This window comes from Athene noctua, chromosome 3 (genome assembly GCF_965140245.1).
Source record: "Athene noctua chromosome 3, bAthNoc1.hap1.1, whole genome shotgun sequence".
Lineage (NCBI taxonomy): Eukaryota > Metazoa > Chordata > Aves > Strigiformes > Strigidae > Athene > Athene noctua.
Genome location: NC_134039.1, coordinates 9,785,854 through 9,809,634, shown reverse-complemented (window position 1 = coordinate 9,809,634; position 23,781 = coordinate 9,785,854). Strand labels below are relative to the sequence as shown.

The window sequence follows — 23,781 nt, the reverse complement described above, 5'->3', positions numbered from 1 at the left end:
AAATTGAGTCAAAACAGATGGCAGTGTCTAATTTCCGAGGGATGATTGTCATCAATAACTCTGTGTATTTGTGCATGTGTGTCCATGATATAATAAACAGCAGAATATGTATTTGACTATATATAAACAATAATATCTACATATATGTAGGTATGTACACATGCAAGTTCATATAGCTTGAATAGCTATAGCAGGGATCCTGTCAGTATTAGCCATCAATATCAAACATCCTTTTATGTTTATCTTAATGCTTGAGGATCTGAAAGCTAAATCTGGCAAGGAGTTGAAATCCTGTTCACTGATAGCTCTAAAAATATAATCACAGTGGAGCATGTCACTACGTTCAAGCTGAAGTCAAGCTGCCTGTTGTAATACAAAGCTGGGCACTTCATTGTAGCTCTGGCCATCTGCATGCATGATGTATTTAAAATGGAAGAAGGCCTCTGGGGAAAATGAACCAAATTCACTGTGAGTACAAACAGGAATGGCTCCTTTGAGGTCTGTGGAATATATTTGCCTACACCAGTAATGGATTTAATCTAAACACTGTTGTTCTTTATGAGACCTCATTTTTCTTTGTGTTTATGCCAGTGTCACTCCACTTACCTTGGTAGGAATAATACTAATTTATACCAGTGGAAGTGTCAGAAATTTTTATTTTTGCTTTCATAGCCTATTTCCTTTTCTACTTTACTGTAGCTGTTCTGCAGGTGCTGTTCTTGTGATTTTTCTACATTTACTTCAGATTGCCTTAGTCTCAGTGAGAAGGTCTTCAGTGCCAACATCCAGTACCCGCTCCTTAGAGTGGATGTTTTTCCCCAGTGCCTATCCCATTCCTGGTGCTGAGGATTGCCCTGTTGCTTTCACTGGCATTTCTCTCCTGCCACGACCACGGCCACCACCATTCCAGCCGGGAAGGGCTGCATCCTCCAGTAGTTCATAAATTATACTTGTTTTGTCCAAAGACTGCATACAGAGGGCTCCTGCTCCATGCGCATGAGGCATCCCCTCTCTTCCTTGTGGGTTAGCTGGACAACCTAATTTTCCCTGGAGAAATAGCTTGCAGTTAATAACACAGGCCATGTCAATAAAACTAGGTAGAAAATCATAGCGTGAAAGCAGCAGGCAGCATTGTAGAGCATCAGAGCTGATCAAAAGGGCTTGATAGTTAGTGGTCAGGAGAACAGACCAGGATGAAGGTAATCTTTACTCTCCCTATGATGCAGTTAGTAAAACCCACACATCTGTCTGAGCCTCTTTTACTGTCAGACTTTGTGTCTCTGGACTTAGCCTTGCACCAAGTGCCACCAAAAGCAAACCCCTATTTCCTTAAGTTTTGCATTCCTGGAAATCAGTGGCAGAATAGATGAAAGATTTGGGCTACTGACTTTATACAGGCTACTAAAAAGAGACCAAGGCAGAAAAGGCTACCTAAGCATCACACTGAGGGTGTGGTAGGTGCGGTTAAAGTACAAGCTGCCTGAAACGCCTGTCCTCTCACCAGCTGATGTCATTTCCCCTGATAGCTTGAGCATTAGCCCTCTTGTCGGTTGAAAAATGAGTCCCTGAGGAGCCTAAATTAAAGATGCCGGTACAAAAGTGCGGGGCCTGACCTCTCGCAGCTGCACCGGGACTAATACTGATTCATTGTTGGTGCTCTGTGTTACAGTCCAAGGGCAGAACAAGGGGGCAGGGGAGGGATGCGGAGGCATTTTGGGCTCCTCGTTAGCTCATTCATAGACACCTGGTGTCCCGCCTCCTCCTCACGCTTCAGTGCATCCCACCCCTATTGTATAGAAAATCCACTTCTTTAGAGATCTGAGCTGCTTTGGCTGGACAAAGACCAAAATTAAATCTGCAGCTGCCCAGGAAGAGGCTTTCTCCGTCAGGGGTTATTATCAAGGATCTCTGATGAGAGAGCAGAGCAGGGAACTCCCCTCACCTCTGTCACTTCCAGTTACAGGTTTGGATGGATGCATCCGCACATATTTTTCTTCCTTCACATAAATAACATGGGCCACTCTGTAGCTGATGCGGACTGTCATGCCTCCGCTGACCCAGTTTAGCTCCAGAGCTTTATAAGAGGTATGTGACCAGCTGCACTCACTGTGTTTGGCTGGACAACACTCCAACTGTTTGCAGCCTGCAGGAAACACTTAGTGTCACAGGGCAGTGAGGCCAAAATACCCTCATGGCAGCTCCTTCACCCTCAATGAAGTTGCATCAAGGGTAAATTGAATCGACAAGGGCCAGCTCCTATTCTCACTTACCCCAGAGAGAGCCTGGAATTGCATCATGAGCATCCAAGGAGTTATTTTGGATCTACATGGGCACAAGCACAACCAGAATCTGGCACCGAGTTTAAAGGAGCAAATCAAGGGTTTTATGTCAAAAAGGAACAGCGGCAGGCGGTACATATAGGCTATATAGTCCTAAATTTTGAAAGGAAAAGAAACATAAAGTTAATAGAAAACCTTTGTGGCTACTAAATATCTTTTATTCTTGAATGCCCTGTGGAACTGATCAGTCCCTTGGTTTATAAAAATATATGCAACAGGGGTTAGTTTGAAGACTTTTGTGCCTCATGGTAAGGGCACTAATGAAAAGTTTATGTTCAGTGAAACCTGAAGGAGAAAGCAGGATTATAGTGGCAAAAATTCTGCCCTGCTACACTAGAGAACATCTGGAGCCATGCCATTGACCAGGGGAATTTAAATCTACATCTGAAAAGCTTTGCATATCTGATCACCATTCCTACTGTCACTGTCTAAATAGCCTCATGCTGGTAACCTGACCTATCTAGTTGGTGGCTGCTCCTTCTTTTCTCTACATCTGACTCATTTCTTTCACGGCAATGCTGAGGATGAGTGTTATCTGATTTTCTCTTGATTTCCTTCTTTACTCTGTTTTCTGTGTTTTCTTTGGGCACATCAACTAAATTGCAGTTCTTTAAGACCACCAAAGACAAGTTGCCTCCTAAGGACTGATGCTAATCCAGCTGCAGCATGGGGGTGTGAACATTATGCAAATAGCATGATATGGAGCTGAGAGTGGGGTTTTCAGAGCAGCCTAGGGGAGCTGGATGACTGAATGCCATTAGCGCTGCAGTGAGGTCTGGCAGCCTTGCTCTTCCTGGCCACCTTTGAAGAAGTGTCAGCACAAAGCTGAAGTCTAAATCTTCCTTGAAGTAAGATGCGCTGTTACTCCCACAGGACTGAGTACTGTTCGTTGCTATTGCAGCAGCTGAGCTGGAGGCTGTGGAAGGATCCCCAGGCACAATTCCCATTATCCTGTGTAAAGATATATATAAGGAAATATAAGGACAATTTCAGGCACTGTCAGAAGACTATTGAAGATCTGTCCAAATATGTATAGGCAAATAAGCTAGAACAATAACTGCAATATATTCCTGTATTTGGGAAGACTTGTACATGTTTATAATTATACTATATTTATAAAAAGTGATCAGTGTTCTTCAGAGATCCACATGCACTTTAGCAAATGCTGTGTGAATTACTCATGTGATCTATCACCACAGAATGCCTGGTCAACAGAAGCGAGCGTCCCTGTGCACCTCTACAGCAGCACATGGGAAACTGCCTCAGTTTGAGACTACTATGGGATCTGGGACAGCAAGAGGCAGTTAATCAACGTGTTTCGCCCAAAGATGGGCACTACCAGACCTGTTCTACACAACATCTTAAGTAATGCAAGTTCTTGACTGATTATGGAATTATTTTAACTTTAAAGTACAATTACACTGCCAGAATGATGAGAAAGGCCTCCCATGTCTCAGCAAACCAAGCTGCAGAATTAGGGGCTTCAGCATTACCCCTCATCCTGTGGGCACTGCAGTCTTCCTTTGCCCGCTGCTGCTGGAGCAGTTTCAAGGGTCACAAGGCAGCGATGAAGCTCTGCACCCTGCTGAACCCAGGGGCTCTGGCAAGGTCCCCCACACAGCTGCTTACTCACTTTCAGACATTTAACATCATTAGAGCATCGTAACAGTGTGCTGTTTTCTTCTGTTTGTAAGTATGCAAGAGTTTCTTTGACAAGAAAAAACCTACTTTTAAATCGTTTAATTTTGACCTTGAAAAGAGTAAACGGAGTTGAACTGCCTTGAAATAGAGTGCTTGTCTGTAACAAATACTCCTAATGAAAAGAGAAGGCAGGGGAAGAACAGACAGACCCCACAGGTCCCTGCCAAGGGTTAATATAAGGTAAAGCAATATCGTGGTGGAAGCACAATAAGCTGTAAGATTCTTCACAAGATGAGAAGTCATATTTTTAAAAAAAAAACAACAACAACACAACAACAATTATTTTTAATAACTTTCAGGTAGAACCTGCATTAGAGGTTTGCCAAAATACCCAACCTTTTTCCTTGATAACTGTGAAGGAGACTCAAAAATACAGCCAGAGAGAGGTTTCGATATCAGAAATGTGCATGTAATGTCCAAGATCAAAATGTACAAGAAGAATTTCAGCCACACCTTAAATGTTGACATTATTTTTGAAAGCAGGTTCATTGGTGGTCTTGAGACTTTCACTGCACTGAGGATCTTTCCCCAGAAGGAATTTTCCTTAACTGGAAGGACTCACTCTACCTCACTGTACTGGAAACAATGTGGGAAAATTATTTCTCCCACACTAAAACCATTTCAGCGAGTGCATTGATGAGGAATGCCTGGGACTTGAATATAGGGAAACCCATAGCTGACAGCCTGGAACAGATGGAGATATAACAAGGGAACTTGAAAAAAAAAAAAAAAAAGCTAATTACAAACATGTGTAAAGCATAAGGCAAGAAAAAGAAAACAGGGAAAGAATGGCAAGGATCCTGTGGCAAAGTGACCGGTGGTGAGCTGTCATGCCCAAAGCCACAGGATGAGGCCCGCAGCATTTATTGCTCACTGGAAGTAATTTTTCAAGTCAAGGAGCAATACTTCTCCAACATAAATGAAAAATTCCAGGCAGCAGAGGGTAACTGAAGCCGTTTTAAAACAAAAGTATCATTGAAGAGGGACTAATAAATCACCTAGTGACTAGATTTTTTCATTTGGAGTGGAGAACTCCTCTCTCAAATCAGGTCCCTGTGTCAAGCCCATCCCTGTGGTATTAACAAAACTTTTCAGGATGTGTTTATCTTTACTCAGTGCAAACTTTGGAGGGATGTAAGCACTTTGAATTGGAGCTGGGAGTTTTGACTGTGCTGCTAGTCTGAGCCCCCAAGTCCCCTTTGCCTGTATAAACCTATAGTAAATCTCTGCTTCTGCTTGCAGGTTGCAGACTGGAAGGGAGGGAAGGAAAGGAGCTCCTCTAGGCTCCTCTGCTCAGGTACATACTAAACCCCACTCCTGAGCACAGGCTTTTTTCCAAGTGGTTTAGGCATGAAGGAAGTTTGGGCTCACACTCAAGATACAGTATAGCTGCACCCTCTGAAACTCCCCTTTTGCAGGCAAAGGTATCAGGGTCAGCTGGATTCACCAGAGAACACGGCAATGTTGCATTCCTGATTCCTTTTTTGCATGAATCAAGTGCAGATCACTAGGCTCATCCACCATCCTGAGACAAACTTGCCTCCAAATTTCATCCAGGAAATGTTGAAACCAGGGCTATATTAACCACCTGGCTGCTTCTAATACTTCAGACAAAAATGCAAATACTGAACTTCACTTCCTACAGTGCATCTTTTCTCAGTTTGCTTCTGTTGCCAATGCAAAAAAAAAGCACACCTAGTCCTGAACTTGAATTGTGTAGTGAAGGTTGAGAGTACTTAGATTTATTTCATTGCCCCTCAGCTGCAGGATAGCTTTTTGTTACAGTGACATGAGAGAAACTGAAAAAAAAAAAAAAAAAAAACCAAAAACCAATAAACAGCACTCCAAAACCTCTTTTTAATAGATGTCTTCTTTTTATAGTTCAAATACTTTCTCAAAGAGGGATTTAGCTCTGTGCAACCATCTGAAACAGCAGCTCTGTTACTGAATTAATTCTACAGGTAAAGCAATCAATTCTACCAGTTCTAATGAATACAAAATAGCAAACCTACGGAAACTAAAGAGCTTTGTGAAGGCAAATCAGGATCTTAACAAAGGACAACATAGTAGGACTCTTGCATAGATTAAGTCTTTACTCCAACAGTTTGAGGTTTGGGGACAGACCCCCACATGCACAAGAGCTGCATTACTGAACCATGTTAAGTAGAGTCAGCGTTCATGCTGCAAAGGGCAGGAACCCTAAGACATTAATATGAGACACTTAACTTTTCTGCCAGAAGTATTTGCAGAGCTTCTGCTACAACAGCAACATTACACCTGAGCAGTGATCCCCCAAAGCGGATGAACAAATGGGTGAAATCTAAACGCAACCCCCCACCCAACCCCTGGTGATTCCTGTGGACTTTGGTGAAAATACACTTAATTCTAGAATGTTCAAGCACATGGTTTCTGTCTTGCATTATGGAGCTGCTCGCACTTCTGGAGCACTTAGTTGCAACACTTACAGTCCTTGATCTTCTTCTGTGAACTGAACCAAAAAACTATTTTTGAGGATTGTATTTAATAAGTGATACCACCATCTGTTGCCAACAGTATTATAAGTATTCCCTGTCCATTTTAAAAGAATGGACAGGAGAAATAGAAGATTCTTTGCCCTGGGAAAAAGTTACAAACTAATAAAGCTCCTCAAATGCTGGAAAATCTGTAACGGTGCTGGAGGCTGGAAAGCAGCAGGTATCTATTCTATTTGGTCCTTGCAATTTTTGCTTCGTAACTGAATTCTTTACCTTCCCCTATCCCCATCCCACACACATCCCATCCAATTAACATGGAAATCAACAGAGAAGGATCTATCTGTGCCCATGGACCTCAGATCATATCATATGGAAGAGGTGACGCCACAGAAGACAGGAAGGGGAAGGTGCAGAAACACCTAGAAGTTAACATTATAGAAAAGTAACAGGCACAGCCCTTCCCGCCAGCCACCTGGACTGGTTAATCTCTGCTGTGGGCCACATTGTTTTAGCCCACCTCATCTTTGTCCCTCTGCTGTCTTTGGTTGACCAGCTCCTTTGGGCAGGTAGTCTCTTACATGACTATAGTGGAAGGAGGGAACAGTGACACAAAGGATAAGTGTAACTTGCACCCTCTCTTCCTACAGCTCCACAGCTAAATTTTCCCCTGTGCTGTTACGGGATAACCCAAAAGTGCATGTGTGATAATACCTTCTGAAGACTCTATGATGTCCTGGCCTGACTTAATCAAAGGAGGTTCCCCTGAACCCAAAGGAGGCCTTGAGGAGTCATTCTGCTGTCTCTACAGCTGCTGTGGCTTTAGAACCACAATGACTTAGGGAGAAGATACAGGGCTTTTTCCAGACATGCCACCAACCTGCAGTCACTGGAAGGCTGTGACATTCTTCTGGGATGCTGTAAGCAGTTTGATCACTGAACACATTCAAGTACAGAGGTATTTTTCATGGCTCTAAGAGGTTATTATCACCTCAGTTAATTATCTGTAAAGATTCAGACTCTAGCAAAAGTTAATTATCCCTCCATCAATCTCATGTTCACAAAAGCTTAGTAGGCCTATTTTTAGCAATGCAAATGTCTCCTTCCTGAATGGAAAAGTTGCACTTTTTCTTGCATATCTTATATTTAAATGTTAAACACATTAGACAGAACTGAGGGGTTTTTCCCCTTCCTTAGAAACTATGCTAGGAATGTGTAATACTTAATGAAAGTGGTAAGAACAATACCATCTTCACACCTGAATGTACGATGTTAGAAATCTGGTATGAGAACGAAGCAAAAATTATCAGAATGGGATGCTTGAAGACCACATTTAATCCTACAAAATATGCCATTGGGAGAGAGGTTTAGTGCCCAAAATGTTCCAGTGGACAGGTGCCTAGTTAGGATAGGGTTTGAACCTCTGGGCGATGGTGTTATATGCATGACATAGGACTAATAACAGCTTCATTCATTCAGGGTGCTACATTCCGATCAGTCAATGTCCCTTTTGTTTCTAGCTCTAAGGGTCATGATAGAATCTCTGAAGGCATCAGCTGAATGTGTACCAGTGTAGCTGCTCTGCCTGAAACTTCAACCTGCCTGAAACAATTGCATTGAGAAGGCTGACCCTCAGTTAGGTGTTTACTCTGGGGCTTAATGATGAGCATTGTACTGTTAATGTCTGCAATCTTTTGAACAGAAAGAGATAGTAAATATGCCCTGAGGCCTGCTTCCCCAACACCATAAACCATACAAGCCAGTACTACCTCCTTTGATAATGTTCTTACAGTGCTGTGTCCAGACCCTGAGAAGGGGACTTCAAAATGGAAAGGCTTGCTCAGTATGGGAAGATCTGTTAGTTATTAGGTATTCTGGTAAAGAGCTCTGATGCACTCGAAGGAGAAGATTTTTTGAGCTTTAGGTACTGGAAATCATTGCTGGGTATATTACACATTTTCTGTGCGGCTTTGGGCATAGTGCTTTGGCCTTGATTTTGTACCAGGAAAGGAAATGGGAGTGCAGCTACTGATTTCAGTGGGATCTGGATCAGGACCCTTGTTGCTCTGTAATTTCTAAGTTTCCCACTGGGTTGGAAATTTTCTTTTAAGACCTCACTGTTTTCAATTTACAGACTTTGAGCACTCCACAGAGGTCATGCAAGGGAGGTTCCCTAGGCTGCACAACTCGGAGGTAGCCCACTGCCCTCCCCAGGTTTCTGGTTCCCGGGCAGACCACCTTGCAGGTTGGATCCGGCTCCCTTACACAGAGCGTTTTGAGTTTCCAGGGCAGGGCAATACTTGACAGTAAAGTTTTTTGGCCCGAGTGACACCAAAGTGTGAACTATCCAAACACAGTCTGGGAACTGCAGTGTTTCAATGTTTTGTTTTTACTGTCACTAACAACGATGTCAACTAATTTGTTTAGATCATGTCTCTTGCAGTGTTCTCTCTAAACAGATGGCTCTGCAGTGGCTATCATCTCAAGACCTGTTTTTTTTCTTATGGCTTCAAATTATTACTGTAAAGCAAATAATATCTAAGCATCATACTCTGTGTGCCCCTGACATGTATATATTGATGGGAAGTTTGGTAAAAAGGGAGAAAGGAGGGGAAAAGAAAACATTATCAGAACTTTGTCTGAAAGTCAGAGCACTAAAAAAAAAAATTTGAAAGTTTCAAGGTAACCCTGATTATTTCTCCACTTGTTATGTTTTCCATCCTTACTCATAACTGTAGGACTCTATCCCAACCCCAGCCTAAGCAGTATTGACAGGAAAGGATTATCCACAGGAATTTGACATACTTAGATCTAGAGAGCGCCAAAGGAAAATCTTTCAGAGTGGAACAAAGCCGGCCTTATTTGAACTAGCTTCTTCCTCTAGAATTGTGGATGGACACCAGGGTGGGACACAGGAGTTAACTGCGTAATAAGTATTTCATCGAAACTATTTTTTTCTAAATAGCATATGTAGTAAAATGAGAAATTGCTTCTCTGGCTTTTATCCCTGTCACAGTAAAACTGGATTCACTTGAGAAAAGATTTGTCCCCCAGTGCTAAGCTTAGCTAGACAGCATCATCTTGAAAAGATTTTGAGATGTATTATTTGTGTATCTGCAGAAGCGAAAGGAACACCTGCTCCATAAGCTCTAATAATAATAAAAAAAAAAAAAAAAAAAAAAAAAAAAGCAGAGTTCAGGGATCTCTTTGTCTGAGGTCTAGCAGGCTATAACTGTGATGCTGCATTAACTCTGAATAGCTCCGGGTTTTAGTATTTGCATTATAAATGCAGGAATCATCAAGCTCTGCTCTTATAGATTTCTGAGTTCCCTTTCACACTGTGGAGCAAGCATTGTCTTCCAAGTAGATATATGTTGGGAGCTTGTAACATATTGGATATGAGATTCCAGGTATGTTTTGGTATGTGAGCAAGCAGAAAATACACTTTTTGCTTTGGTGTCCAAGGCAGAATTGCTCTTTCAGCACCTTTGGTCAGTGTTAGATCAAATGAGTTCTTCGAAGACATTGTTTTGTATGCTGTTTGAGCATTTCATGCCAGGATTTACAAATAAGTGCTGATAAAGTCCTGCATGTAAGTATTCTGATTCCGACACCAGTGAATATCTGCTCATGGTTGGCAGAGGATGACAATGACAATGTACGCAGGGAGGGCAGGGTAGCAGCAACGTATGAGCACTTAGAGGACCGACAGGGACTAGCATCTCACGGTGCTAAATCTCGTATACAGCTGATATTACAACCGAAACCAAAACCAAATCAGGCACAGTTTCCCCTTCCCTAACATCTGTAAGCAGATATGACGCAACAAATGGGCCAGGGACCACTTATTAGCAAAACGGCTGAACTGGGCAGAATAAGCAGCCGTCGCTTCTGGAGTCAGCCCGGCAGCGGGTGAAGGTTTCTTCAGGGAGGGCGATACCACGGGCGGGGGGCAGTGAGCGGCTCGAGGAGCGGGTGCCGCTGTGGGCCCGGCGAACGGAGCCGGGGGGACCCGGCGGCGCCAGGCTGGGCGGGCGGGGGGCGGGCGGGCTGGCCGCCGCACACAGCCCGCACCGGGCCGCCGGCTGCCGCTCCGCCCCACCGCCACCGGGGGGCGCCCGCCCCGCTCCCGGCCCCGCTCCCGGCCCCCGCCGTGCCGCGTCCCGGCCGTGCCCTCCGCGGGATGCCGGCCGGCCCGGCGGCAGCGGGAGCAGGGACGGGCCCTCCGGCGCCCTCAAGGCTTTTGTCCCTCGGCCCGGCTCTGCCGCCCCGCTGCCGCCATCCCCGCCCTCCACCGGCGGCGTCCCCGCTCGTAACGCCTCCCCTCCTCCGCAGGAACCAAACGGGTTCGTCCTTTCTACGGAGCGGCCCTGTGGGGAGTTGAAGATTGTTTGTTTCCTTCAAGCCTCTTTTTCCCTTCAGCCCTCCCTCCACGTTTTTCAAGTCTAAACAGGCCCAACCGATCCTTTTCTCCGAGAACATTTTACCTCTGATCACCATTTTCCTCTTCGAGAGTCCCTCCAGCTCCGCCGCACCTTCCTTCAAGTGCCCCAAACCGCGTCCTTGGCAGCTCTGAGTAGAACGGAGGGCCCACGCTGGGTGTTTTTAGGCTATTCTGGTGTTTGTACATCTCAGGAAGCCGTTTTTCCAGCAGTCATTTAACTTTGCAGCTTTGCTTACACTACCAGCTGAGTTATATCAAATAAGATGGCAAAAAGATTAAATCACTAATCCATGTCTTAATGTAACCTCTAAGATACACATTTAGTAAGATCGATCTCCATCGCATTTGCCAGTGTAGCTATTCGGGGAAGCCTTTTCAAGTGTGATGAAGTCCACAGCACCTCAGCCTAACGACTTCTCTATTTATGAGAGCAGAAAATTAAGACAAATTGGCTCAATCGACACCTCATCAATCAGGTGGAGAGTTTCCCTTGAAATCTGTTACTGTAACAGCATGTCGTTGATCAACTACTGATAATGTAAAAGAACACTGGCAACACAGATTTATGGCCTGCTTGAGACCTTCTCCACTGCTTTTATTGGAAAGTAAAAACAACAGTAAAGAGCAGCCCTAGGACTGGATGTGCTCCATAAGCGTTTATGAGGGAATTAGGAAGTATTTGTGTTCAGGGAGGCTGTCAAGCCAAATATAAAAGCTGAACCTCCAGCCCACCAAGGGATCCTTGCCTCTATGCCTGCCTCCAGCCATATTATTTACAGAGAATCATTATTTCTATTCAGTGAAATAGGTCATTTCGGTAGTTGCCATAGAATTTAAGTTACTAGAAGCGTAACCACTAATTTTGCTTTTGATCTTTGAGATCCAACTTGGCCCAGCTGCACTGCTGGCTTTAGAGCAGCTTGAAGTTCCCTCATCATGCTGCTTCTGCTCTTCAAAGTCACTACGTGCTCATCACCAGCTTCAAGTCAACCTGGTGAACAGTTTATGTCAAATCTCTTTCAGATGGAAGGGCTTGTGTACTTCCCTGTTTGTTGAACATATATGTAGTTTAGTAACAGGTATTACTGATCTCTATGAATTTGGCCTCAGGAACTGCCAGAACATGATGATGCCCACGCTCCTTTACAAACACTATAAACAGTACAGGGGAAACAAGATTTGGCTCTCACCATTCAAAGCTGCTTCTGTGGCGAGCTTGGGATCATCTTTGCAGGCAATCAAAATTAAATCACCCTTTCCCAAAGTTTTGAAAGCCAGGCATCCTTCACAAAGATGGTATCAGTATACGGGCCTTGTAATCCAGAATTCAAAGCTATCCAAAAGGTGCAGCCACTTTGGAAAGATAATGTAGGCCCTTTCTGTACATTATTTCTGTTCTACATGCTTCAGGCATTCTGAAAGTCTTACTAAGGCATTGCTGGCAGTGTCTGACATGATTCACTCACTGCACAAATCACCTACTTCACACCTCACATCTCAGACTTTCGTGCACTCTGGCCAATGCTGCTGCATTGAACTGGCTCAAATCCTGTTTTCAGGAGTTCCTCTGTAACCACAATGGATCAGACTGCCTCCACGTTCCCCTCTGAAAGCTGAGAACACGTACAGGGCTGCATCACATCTGGTTCTTCCCTCAAGCCCTTTCCTGCACCCTATGGGAAGCATCCTGGGACACAAAACATTAAGTAGGCAGCAATCAAAAAAAGGTGCAAAGAATATTCCAAATGTTTATTATGTAGTAAAAATACTGCAAATAAGCCATACAGTTCATTTCACAGTAACCTAAACAACATTGTTCAAGAACTTGAGAAGTCAACAAAGAACAGTGCAGTTCCAACAGTGACAACAGTTACCTTAATGCCGTGGGTCCCTCTTTCTTTGCCAGTTCTTTTGTGTTTACAGTGGGAACAAAACTAGATATGGTGCAGTATCTTATTTACCTAGGAGAACTCCTTTTCACCTCCACTGTTCCCACGAGCATACTGCTTCTGGGAGGTGCCGTTTCTAGGAATTCTTCTTCTAATGTAGCCACAGATCTGGCTAGTGCAGGCTGAGGTGAGCACGATGCCCAAGACCTATTTCCAAGGTGTCCATGTGCAGACTCCTTTACCAAATCTTTGGATAAAGTTCAAAAGTAAACTTGAAAAGGAGGGGTATTAGAAATCCTTTCAAAAAAGACAGAAAACCAAAAAAGCTCCATGAGAAAGTGGTTTTCAAATTAACATCTAGAGAATTCCAACACTTTTCCCTCACTCTCAACCAGTTCCTAGAAGGATCCTTTGCTACCAATGCCTCAGGCATGCACCTGGTGACAAGGTGACAACAATGGTGACAACAATCAGGCACCAAGTCCTGAATACGTAACAAGAGTTCAGGTCACTGTCAGATGTGTGAAAACTTGGAAATGTATATGCCTTTGAAGCAATTCTGCTGATTTCATGGTGATTTTCCCCCTTGTGTGCTTTGGAGTGTACTATTATCGTTAACATGCTTGCTATACATGGAACACAAGAGGTGCAATTTTAGCCCATCTCTTTCCTTATTCAAATCTGTGCTCATTTTTTGAGAAAATCCTGTTATCACAGGAAAATTAGACCTTTCCAGGAAAGACATAGCCTCATCATGTAAACAACCCCAAAACATGACAAAAATATTACAGTACCCTCTGGAAACTAATTCCGTCCTTCAGATGTCCCTTCTAAGCACTGGGTTTCCACACCAGCAGTGTATTGATTCTGGGAAAGAAGCCTGTGATCACAAAGAACGAATCTCTCCAGCCATGTGATAGAACACCTCTCTTAGGTCTTAGCCCCAAGCAATGCCACCTACCTCAAACCTTCCCTTCGGGCTGGGAGGTGTTCAACAAACCCCTTGTTAGCTCCTTGGTACAGATTAAGGACTCAGAAATACACTACAGCTCAGTTTACACCTGGTAAACCGACCACATGGCTGAGTCCCAAACTGCATGAACAGCTGAGTTGCTTCAAACCTGGTCCACACTTAAGTTTACTGGTCTAAACAGTTTAAGATAGGGGTGTAGTTTTGTTCTTTTGTTTTTTAAACCACAACATACCAGTAAAATTCTCAGTGTGCACAGCAGTACACTTTTCACACCAGAAGAGCTGTAGCCCCTCCGTGTGGGATATCTAGTGTCATAGTGTGAAACACCTTCATGCCATTAAATATGTGCCCATGCTAAGGAGGCTGTAGTGCTTCAGTTACACCACTACAGTTACAGCGGTACAACTTTATAGAGAAGATGAGTCCTTAGAAACTCAACCCCCAACTAAACTCATGGGTTTTTAAAACGAAATTTAAAAAAAACAAAAAACCCCACAACGCTACACAAAAGAGAAATAAAGGAAATAAGCAGAACTGTCTCTATTATTAAGGTATTCTTATTCTCTTTGGAGGTATCAAATTGCTTTTAAAAAGAGTAAAAAACTGGGCATACAAAAGCTATTCTCCTTAATCCATTATTTGCACAAGGAGCACCACTGTCTAAACTTTTTCGTGTATTTTTTCTACTTTCACAAACAACCTTTCCAGATCATTCCTCAGGTCATCTATTGAGCTCTTCACAGACTCCAAGTTGTTCTCATTATTTTCAATTTTCACCGAGTAGGAGACTAAACTATCCACTGCAGTTCTTATCATTTTCAAATCAGCATCAACCTGGCTGACCGAAGATCTCAGTTCATCTACAGAGCCTTCCACAGAAGAAAATTTTTCAAGATAGCCTTGAGAATGTGGTTGACCCTTCTGAAGATTTCCTTGATCCAACAAAGTACTAATTTGCTTCTGGACATCCTGAAGAGCACCAGAGGATGGCAGGTCACTGATGCTTCTCCTCAAGTTTTCCACATCATTATACAGTGAGGTCTGTGATTCGCCAAGATTTTTCAGAACGTCTGTGACTGAAGTTACATCCATACCTGAGATTCCCTGAAGAGAAGTAATGCTTTGTTCTAAGGTGCTGAGCTTGTTCTCGTATTCTGCCTCCTTAGAAAGGAAAGATTGCAACGTTTCACTGTTTTGAACAGCAACAGAATTTAGAGACTCCAGGCTATCTTCTATGTGCCTCAGTCGAGACTCCAGTCCTTCACTGTTCTTCCCAAAAGTTTCTAACGCTTTTCTGAAGAGTTCATTTTCTTCCCATTTGTTGAGGTTGGCTTTAACTTGCAGTAAATCTTCACCAAGTTTGTTAATGTCACTAGGCAGCTGCTTAATAGAATCCTCAGCTCTCAGAACTTTCTCTTGTAAAGCTTTTAATGAAAGGTGTTCAGTGTCTGCAGCCTCTTTGAATTTCTCATGCTCTTGTCTGAGATTGACTAGCTCTTTCACTTCAGTGTACACATCAGACTCCATGGAGTCTATTGTACTCTTCAAGGTCTCTATGTCCTTTTCTTTGGTTTTCATGGACGCTTGCATCTCATCAAAAGCATCTTTTAGCACCTTAATTTCATTTCTATATATATCTGTCTCTTCTAGTGAATCAACCTTTGCTTTCATATTGTTGATTTCATCTTGGCTCCTTTGCTGGACTTCAGTGAACACAGCAATGTTATCATTTATAGACTTGGTTAGCTCTGTTAGTCTCTCTTCCACTGTGTTTTCCAGAGATGTGAAGTCTCGTTCCCTTGCATCCTTCACCATGTGGATGCCATCAGACAAGTCTTTCAAAATTTCATTTTGCAGCTTTTGAAGCACTTCGCTGATCCGGTTTATTTCACTCTCCCCTTGTTTAACAGCCTTCTCAGTAACCTCCTGCTTCTGCTGAGCAATTTTCATCATGGATTCAAATTCTCCAAATGTGGTTTGTAGGGAACGTACCTAAAACAGAAATCCACATGGTTAATACGTGCCATTTTATCCTTACCTACATCCTTAACCTTTGTGTCTAAGATCTTCATGGCCCTTGATCACCTTGCAATCCTTCATGCTCCCTACCCGAGGTGATCCTATGTCACGCAGATACAGAAGGCACAAAAAGCCCAGCATCTAGAGCCTTGCAGCTCTACAGATACATACATCCGCGGAAGATCCTTGGCCTCACTGACCTGCCACAGGTGATCCAGGAAATCTGTGGCGGTGAAAGTCAAACTCAAGCCTCCAAAGTTTGCATCCAGACCCCTGAGCCATCCCTCCCCTGTATGATTCCTCATTCTACAGGCCACAAGTCCGTAAGGGAGGAAAGGGAGGGGGAAAAAACCCTAAAGAACAGCTGGCATCAGCTTCTGAATACAGAAAACCTGGGATTAGACTTTAGCAGGCAGTAACACCCAAGGCCAATTCCTGAACATGAAAGAAGTTTCACAGCAGACAAGAAAGAGTAGCAAAAAAAAATAGGGGGAAAGGGGAGCTGGGAATGGTTGGAGAATGGGAGTTGTAATCATGACATTCTGTTGCTCCGAGGCAATGGAGACAACGAAGATCTTCTTGTTAACTATTTTTGAGATAAAAAACATAGAAATGCTTTAATGTTCCAAATACTTAGTAACTCACATTAATACACTCACATGCTTTCTGTCAACAGGGGCACACATATGTACACAGGCAGAAAATAAAGCTATAGCAGCTGCCAAGGGGAATGACTTGCATCTATCTCTCTTAATACAAAAGTTGTTACCACTGGATCAGGTATGCTGTTAAGCTTCCCAATTACAAAAACTATCTCTACAGTTGGTTTTAGCAGCAGCAAAAGGGAAAAGGTCAAGGAGCGAGTGGCCACCACGTTCATTTACTCTCACACTTAAAGGGAAGCCAGGGAAGCACGCAATAGTTAATTCTGGGGCCAAGCAGAGTATCAGTCTCAAGACTGGAGAAATCTTTTTGTGCGTGTGTGGGTTGTGTTTTTTTAAACTTTGTAAAGCGATGTAAGAACTCCCACTGGATGCAACAGGAATCCATCATGTAGAAAATACCTCAGGGCTTTGGCAGGATGGCAAGTGCTGAGTAATGCATGTTGCCTTGCCTCATGCTACTCCCTATGTCTGAGGGGTATATTAATCAGTCGTGCCACATGGGCCGCCATGTTTACTGATTAGATACACAGCTGGAGGGTGGTTTTATTTTATAAATAGAAGGAAGCACATCTTACATATTCTTAGAAAGAAATAAACAGAGCTTCTATTTTTTTTCTTTTTAACTGAAGGAGGCTCCAGATATTTCCAGAACCCAGAAATTATTTTCAAAAGACCTAACAGACTTACTAATTAGAAATTAAGTTATTCATCTGTATTTTTGCAAATTAAATGCTTGGTTTTCATCTAAGTCTGCACTGTGTAAGGAATGTAGAGTTTGGCCATGAGACTTGCCCTTGTTCCAATAGATCCCTGCAGGTTGAAGAATACCCATAAAGATAACTTCCTTTTTCCCCTTCTTCCACAAGAAGGTTTGTAATATCTTTACATTCCTGTATTCTCTAGTGCTCACATACAAAATTAGAAACTAGCTAAGGGGTGGAGGGGAAGCAGGTAATACTGTCATACATATTACAGCAGGGCACCAGCCATTACACTGACTTACCAACCTAATCTTCATTACATCTTAGCTTCATTCTGATTTTTTCCACATAGAGAGCTTTTTCTGTATCACTATAAATAGACTTCAGAAATCTAAAAGGAGGGCACAGGAAAGTTTTCCTCCTGCTCTTATGACAGAACTTATTTTCTTTGAAACATTCCAACCAAATCACCAAATTTGAATTTGCAATTAACTATCTTCAATTGTTTGTCTATGAAAAGGCATCAGAAATGGACAGGAGAACTCTCCAGAGGGTCAGACGGTCTCCGCTGCTGTACGTTTGACAGAGACAGATCCCACCCCTCCGCACTGGAAGTATAAAATGCTCCTCCATGACATTCAAGCAATGCTCATGGTATAACCTGAAGCTATTCTCCTATGCTTCCAGCTTGGCCAGCCACCTGAAGGTCAGAGGGCTCTGACATAATAAAATGGATGGAGGTCTTCAAATTAGACCAGCTTCTAATCTGATCTGTCCTAAGCAAGAGTCACCAGAGCCCGAAGCAAACCCATTGCACGAGAGGGGTAAAATTCACAACTTCAAAATAGTAAGTTATTCACTGCACAGTCGGTTTGTGTGTGCATCTACATGTGAGTTTGCCTGTGTAGTGTTCATGGCTGGTAAGGTTTGAAGCCACAGCCCTTGAAAGGTTTAATATCATAAATAACACATTAAAATATTTCTGTGGCTAATAACTATGTCTTCTCTAACTGGTCATACTGACTTGTGTTTAAACACCAAATGAGCTTGGCCTCTCTGACAATTTTGCTATATTAAAGACTAAAATTCCACATCATTTCCTTTCTCCTCCTACTGCTGATGTGTAAAGCAGATGAGTTTATATAACGCTTGCTCCTGACAGGAGCTCTCTGCAGCAGAAGACTGATGGGCAAAGCCAGTTCTGGCACAGCAGCCTGCACTGATGGCACTCTGTAAGTACAGGACCCTGCACATTTGTAAAGCAATAAAATACAGCCTGGTCTCTTCTCCCTCAAGTACCTTCTTTTGTAAAGACAACACCAAATCACAGCAAGCAAAGCTTTCAAGAGTTACATTGAAACTCTCTGTGATCTCTTTCCCCCGCCTTTAATCCTTGCACTACTATATATACCTCTAACATCAGCCACCTGCTATATACAGGCAAATACAGTTTCAGTTCTCTTTGAGAGCAACTATTTATAAACTTCTGTTACACACCTGTCTCCTAGAATTTGTAACATTTACCTACAATTTTCTACAACAACATGGAGATGGGAGGCATCACATTGTACCCATTCCTATACTGCTCGGAAAGGCTTACATATTGCACAAACACAAATAAATACTCATCTATTGTAATCTTACAACCTGCATGCCCTGACATTGCAATTTCTTCCTTCCTACAAAGAATCTGTAAAAATGGCTTAAAATCTAGGAAAAAAACAAAAACCCTTGCTAGTTCAAATCACGGCCCAGTCATCAGTGAGCAAAAACCCCAGGATTTAAGATCAGCTTCAGAAACACTACTATAGCCCTGAATTTTACAACCATTTCCCCCGTCCATGCGAGCCTTCCTTTTCCTTCTTGTTGTAAGGGAAGAGGAAACACCAAAACTGGCTCTACAAACTCCACGTGTGCAGGCTGCTGTGCTTCTGGGAGCACCATGGAACAGCCGCAGGATCTCTGCCCATGCCTGTCCCACCACCCTGTCCCCTCATCGCTGGCCTGGGCCCAAGCTCGCAGGGAATACACGGAATCTGCACAGCTTGTTGTGCAGAAAGCAGTCAAGCTGAGACAAGAATTTCCTTTTCTTTGATCTGACTCAGTCATAACTTTACATACTGCTTTCCAACCCATTTACCTACTCCCTAGACAGGAACCTGATTATATGTTGATGATGCCTTCACATGCGCCATTTTTCAAAAATTTTATGCGCCCTAAGACATATCCAGATGGACACTGCTGTTTATGAAACTCTAGCTCAGGGGCTAATACGGCCCGAGTGAAAAAACTAGTAAAGAAATGAGCACTTCTTTTGCTTCGTTTGAGTCACACCCTTTGCCAACATCTTCGCAGCTCTTCTGCAGTCCTGGGCTGCCACGGACACGGCAAGTCCTGCTCCCTCGGGGGGCCAGCGGCAGCAGCAGGAAGGTGGAAGGCAGGGGATGGCGGGAGCGGCGCTTCTGCTCTTCGGGGAAGCTGCCACAAGTTTTGTCTTCTAGAGCGCACCGGGACGTCGAGGCCAGATCCTGCCACGTCCCCGCGCTGCCACACCATCTCCCTTGGCGCAGGCACCTGCCCGCTCGACGCGGCGACAAAGAGCCGCCCATCCGCCACGCTTGGTTTTAAACGATTTGCAAGAGTCGAAGATATAAAATTACCACCAAGCAGGCTCTTGAAACTGCAGGTCCGCGCTTCTGCCAGCACGTAAGCGCGATGACTGCGTTACATAAAATGGCTTCGCGCCCAAGCCCTGGAGGAGCAAACTGGGCGAAGAACCGGCTGCGGGGCTGCCCCGGGGCCGCCGCCCCGGCCCTCTCTGCGCTGCCTGCCAGGGATTTCTCGCTGTACCGAGGCCACGTCTGCAGGCGGCGGGGAAAGCCCGCGGCCCGGCCTCGATTTGTCGCTCTAATGCCATGAAAGCATCTTTACGGAGGGAGCACGGGGGGGCGGGGGCACGGGACACGTTCCCGGGCTACCGAGAGCTGCGCGGCTGCTTACTGAAGGGGCTGAACCGCCCACCCCCCCCCGTTCCGCGGGGGCGGCTGCTGCCCCCCCGCCCCGCCGAGCACCGCCGGGCGCCTCGACGCTGCCCCGCGCCCCAGCCCGCCCGCTGCCGGCGCCGCCACCGCGGAGCGGCCCCCGCGGAGCGGCCCCCGCCGGGCACCCCGCCCGCCCCCCGCCGGTGCCCGGCGCCGCGCTACCTTCTGCACCACGGCGTCCAGGGTGGCGGCCAGCTCCTGCCGCTGCCGGCCGGAGGCCTCCCTCTCCCGGGCGCTCCGCCCGACCTCCTCCCGCAGCTGCCGCACGTACCAGCCGGCGGGCAGCGCGGCGCCCAGCACCACCGCGGCGCCCAGCAGCAGCGCCCAGCCGCGACGGGGGCCAGCGCCGGAGCGGCCCCCCGCCGCGGCCCTGCCGCCCCGGCCGTGCGCCGCCGCCGCTGCCGGCTTCTTCGGCGCCGCCGCCTCCTCGGCGCCGCCGGGCTGCGCGCCCCTGTCGTTAGCGGCGGCGGCGGGCGGGCTGCCCCCCTTCGGGCCCCGGTGCTTGGCGGCCGACATGGCGGGAGGCCGCCGCCGTCGTGCGCGGAGCGGGAGCAGCGGGAGCGGGCGAGGGAAGGAGGGAGGGAAGGAGGGTGGGGTGCCGGCCCGGGCAGCGCCGCGCTCCCCGCCCCGCCCCGGCCTCCGCCCCGGGGAGCCGCCACGCACGCGGGGACTGTCCCGGTCCCTGCCGGGGGGAGCCGCCACGCACACGGGTCCGGCCCCGGTCCGAGGGAGCGGCGACGGGGCAGGAGAGCGGAGGGGCTGCCCCCGCCCAGCCCCGGGGCGGCAAAACGCGCTCCCGGCCGCCGGGCCCTGCCCCCTCGCAGCCCCCGGGTGTCCCCCAGCCCCGCTCCGTCCGCTGCCGGTATCTAGCCTGGCGCGTAGGTTTGGTGGCAGAGTGCGGCGAGCTCCCGCCTCACACAACTCCGGTTTTGCTTGGCCGTGATTTCGGCTGGAACGACCGCAGCGAGCTCCGAGAGCCCGGCGCGGAGAAAAAGTTGTTGTCTCCACACTCAACCCACCCCCGCTGTCTGTGGAGCCTCCAGAGCAGAGACTTGGCACCAGGCTGGTCCCTCGGGCACACGACAGCTGCCTTGGCAGGCGGGAGGGCCGCGGCCCGGCCCAAACTCCGTCGCCTCCAGGCACTGCTTTGTCCCAGCGCCTCGGTGGAGGCCAGGGGCTCCGCACGGAACCCCCCGCGCGGCCCCTCCGCCCCGACCGTGTTCTTCTGCCTCGCCGCGCCGGCGGGAGCCCGCAGCCACCTTCATCCTCCCGGCAGAGGGGAGGGAAGGCTGAGCCAGGCCTTCCCCGGCACGGCTGCCTCCGACTGGTGCCTGCCAGGGTGCGCAGCACCGCCCGCCATTTGCTCTTCTTCCTGCTCTCCGTTTTTCTCCTGCTAGTGAGGAGGCAGATTAGAGGGAGGTGGGAGCTGGCGGGTTTGGATGTGCTGGCAAGAAAAGGGGAGTTGGGGAAGGAGAGAACAAGGCAGAGCGAAGGGATAAGGCGTTGGTGGAAGGGACGGTCTGCTGTGCATTGAGTTAATTAGTGGTCATATCGGGAGGAAAAACTGCATCTGATCGTGTAACAGGATCCGTATGGCGAGGGAACTGGGTGTGCTTGAGGCTGCAGTTTTAGGGCCCTGGTAATAGAGGGCTGGGGCCGGGTACTCCTCCCCATGGTGGAAAGGGGAGGAGAATGTGCTCTACACCTCTGTGTGGGTGGGAGGGAGATACATGGGAATAACTTGAAAACTTCTTTTGAAAATCCCTCAAATTTTCCAGCATCTAAAAGAGCTGCTTAATCCCTTTTCAGAAACCGAGTAGTTGCATCTTAAATTATCACATACTTGCTTGATTGTGGAAACTTGAAAAAATACAATGTAAGTCCCCTTCTACTACTGTCTGCCTACTGCTTTAGGTCTGTTGCGGATGAAAGTATCTCACACAGTTATGATGTAATAACGATTTAAAATGTATTCGTGGTGAGAGGTAGATCAAAGGTTAGATTTTAGCAACACTTAATGGTTGATCGATTTAAAGATTAACAAAGTAATTTAGGAAATATATTAAAATAGTGACTTGATTACAGATTTGAGAATGACAAGATTTACACTAACTACAAGGTATTGTAAGTCAAAAAAAATATATGTATATAGGTAAACACGCAAAACATGTACACAGCGTGGAAATATTTGGATATTCAGTGAAATATATAGACATCCACACTCGTCACAGCAAATGTGCGTATTCTAGCACATAGATAGGTAAAGAAGTGGATGGAAGGTGCTCGCCTATAGTTAAAATTTCCCTCTTCTCGAGTTTGGAGCAAATACTCACAATGCACTGGTATTTCTCAACGGGTGATAACAGACTCAGGAAGAAGTCTGACTTCACCCTGGACTTCCGTTGGCTTTGTGGGCACATGATCTTCAAACTTTGAGAATTTTGAGCCTGAGAGGCATCCCAGCTCAGGGGAGCTGCTGGACATAGCCTGCTGCGATCCAGGAGAGCCCAAAGGGTCTCGCTTAGAATCGCTGCTTCTGGGGTCTAAGGTAATTGACTTTCATCAGGTACTTTCCCATTTCAGCCCAACTCGATGATGGAATATTCTGGTACTTTCTACCAGTTGTACAAGCCCAGAGCTTGCTCGATCTTGGGAGTTCTGGTATCGCCCCCTTTGGGCTACAAGCCATGTATGGATGTACTAGGCTGAGGAGGTACTGATGGTTCTTACTGTTCTTAGAAAACAGTAAGAGAGCAGAGCAGAAACCAAGTGGGCTAAGGGGGTTCCTTAATTCTCTTGTCTGCTGCCCTTCCCAAGCCATTTTTGTTGGCATGTGGTTGGTTCCCCAGCGATAGAGGAGGTAGGAGACAGGGTGTTAAGGGGGTGCCTTTATGCTCTTGTTCACTACCTCTCCCTGTTCATCTTGGGTTGGCATGTTACCAGAGTGGAGGGAACTGCACCAAGTGTAGAGCAGCCCAAGAGAGGGCAGGTTGCACCACCACAGGGCCAGATGACAAAACAGATGATAGCGTAGAAAAACTTAACTCTTTCAAAAATATACCCTGAATTCATCAGTATTGTACCTCTTTTGATGTCCTTTAGCCCTAACTAAACAAATTCACACAGTGGCTATTGTCTGATAGACATCTAACTGCTCTGGCAGGTCACTAAAGAATTTTATCATTTTTTGAGTCTAGACCCTTAATCACTGATGGTTTACTGGGAAGGGTTTTTGTAACCTTTCATGTAAAGTTGTCCACACATGCACAGTGCAAGGCCAAGGTGTGTCACTGCATTTGATTTTTGTAACTATGGGTTACAATTCTGGGAGTCTTAATTTTGACAAGAAAGGCCTAGGGCATATTTTCTTTTAACCTCAATATTGTCTTTTAACCTCAATAGGTACATTGCAGGCAACAGCAATACAAACTTCGTCATATACTAGCTGATGGAGTACATTGCACTTGTATTTGCTTGGCCTTCAGTTCTTGAGTCCCTGTGCTGACATCCTCCTCACTGCTCGCTTTGAAACTGGAAG

The 23,781-nt window shown here is 45.9% G+C and overlaps 1 protein-coding gene across 1 annotated transcript; it reads right to left on the bottom strand.

The window, feature by feature from the left end:
- Nucleotides 1-12,683: 12,683 nt before the first annotated feature.
- Nucleotides 12,684-20,878, bottom strand: CKAP4 (cytoskeleton associated protein 4). Its single transcript, XM_074901928.1, has 2 exons — nt 20,406-20,878; nt 12,684-15,809 (listed from the first exon to the last, which is right to left on the bottom strand). Exons 1-2 carry the CDS (start codon nt 20,757-20,759, stop codon nt 14,478-14,480), a joined length of 1,686 nt encoding a protein of 561 aa, XP_074758029.1. The 5' UTR covers nt 20,760-20,878; the 3' UTR covers nt 12,684-14,477.
- Between the last annotated feature and the right edge of the window lie 2,903 nt (nt 20,879-23,781).

Bases quoted from the DNA above. Each gene is read 5' to 3' on its own strand.
- CKAP4 (XM_074901928.1), bottom strand. From the start codon at position 20,759: ATGTCGGCCGCCAAGCACCGGGGCCCGAAGGGGGGCAGCCCGCCCGCC. The intron at 15,810-20,405 runs GTAGCGCGGCGC...TTTCTGTTTTAG, and splicing joins TGGACGCCGTGGTGCAGAAG to GTACGTTCCCTACAAACCAC.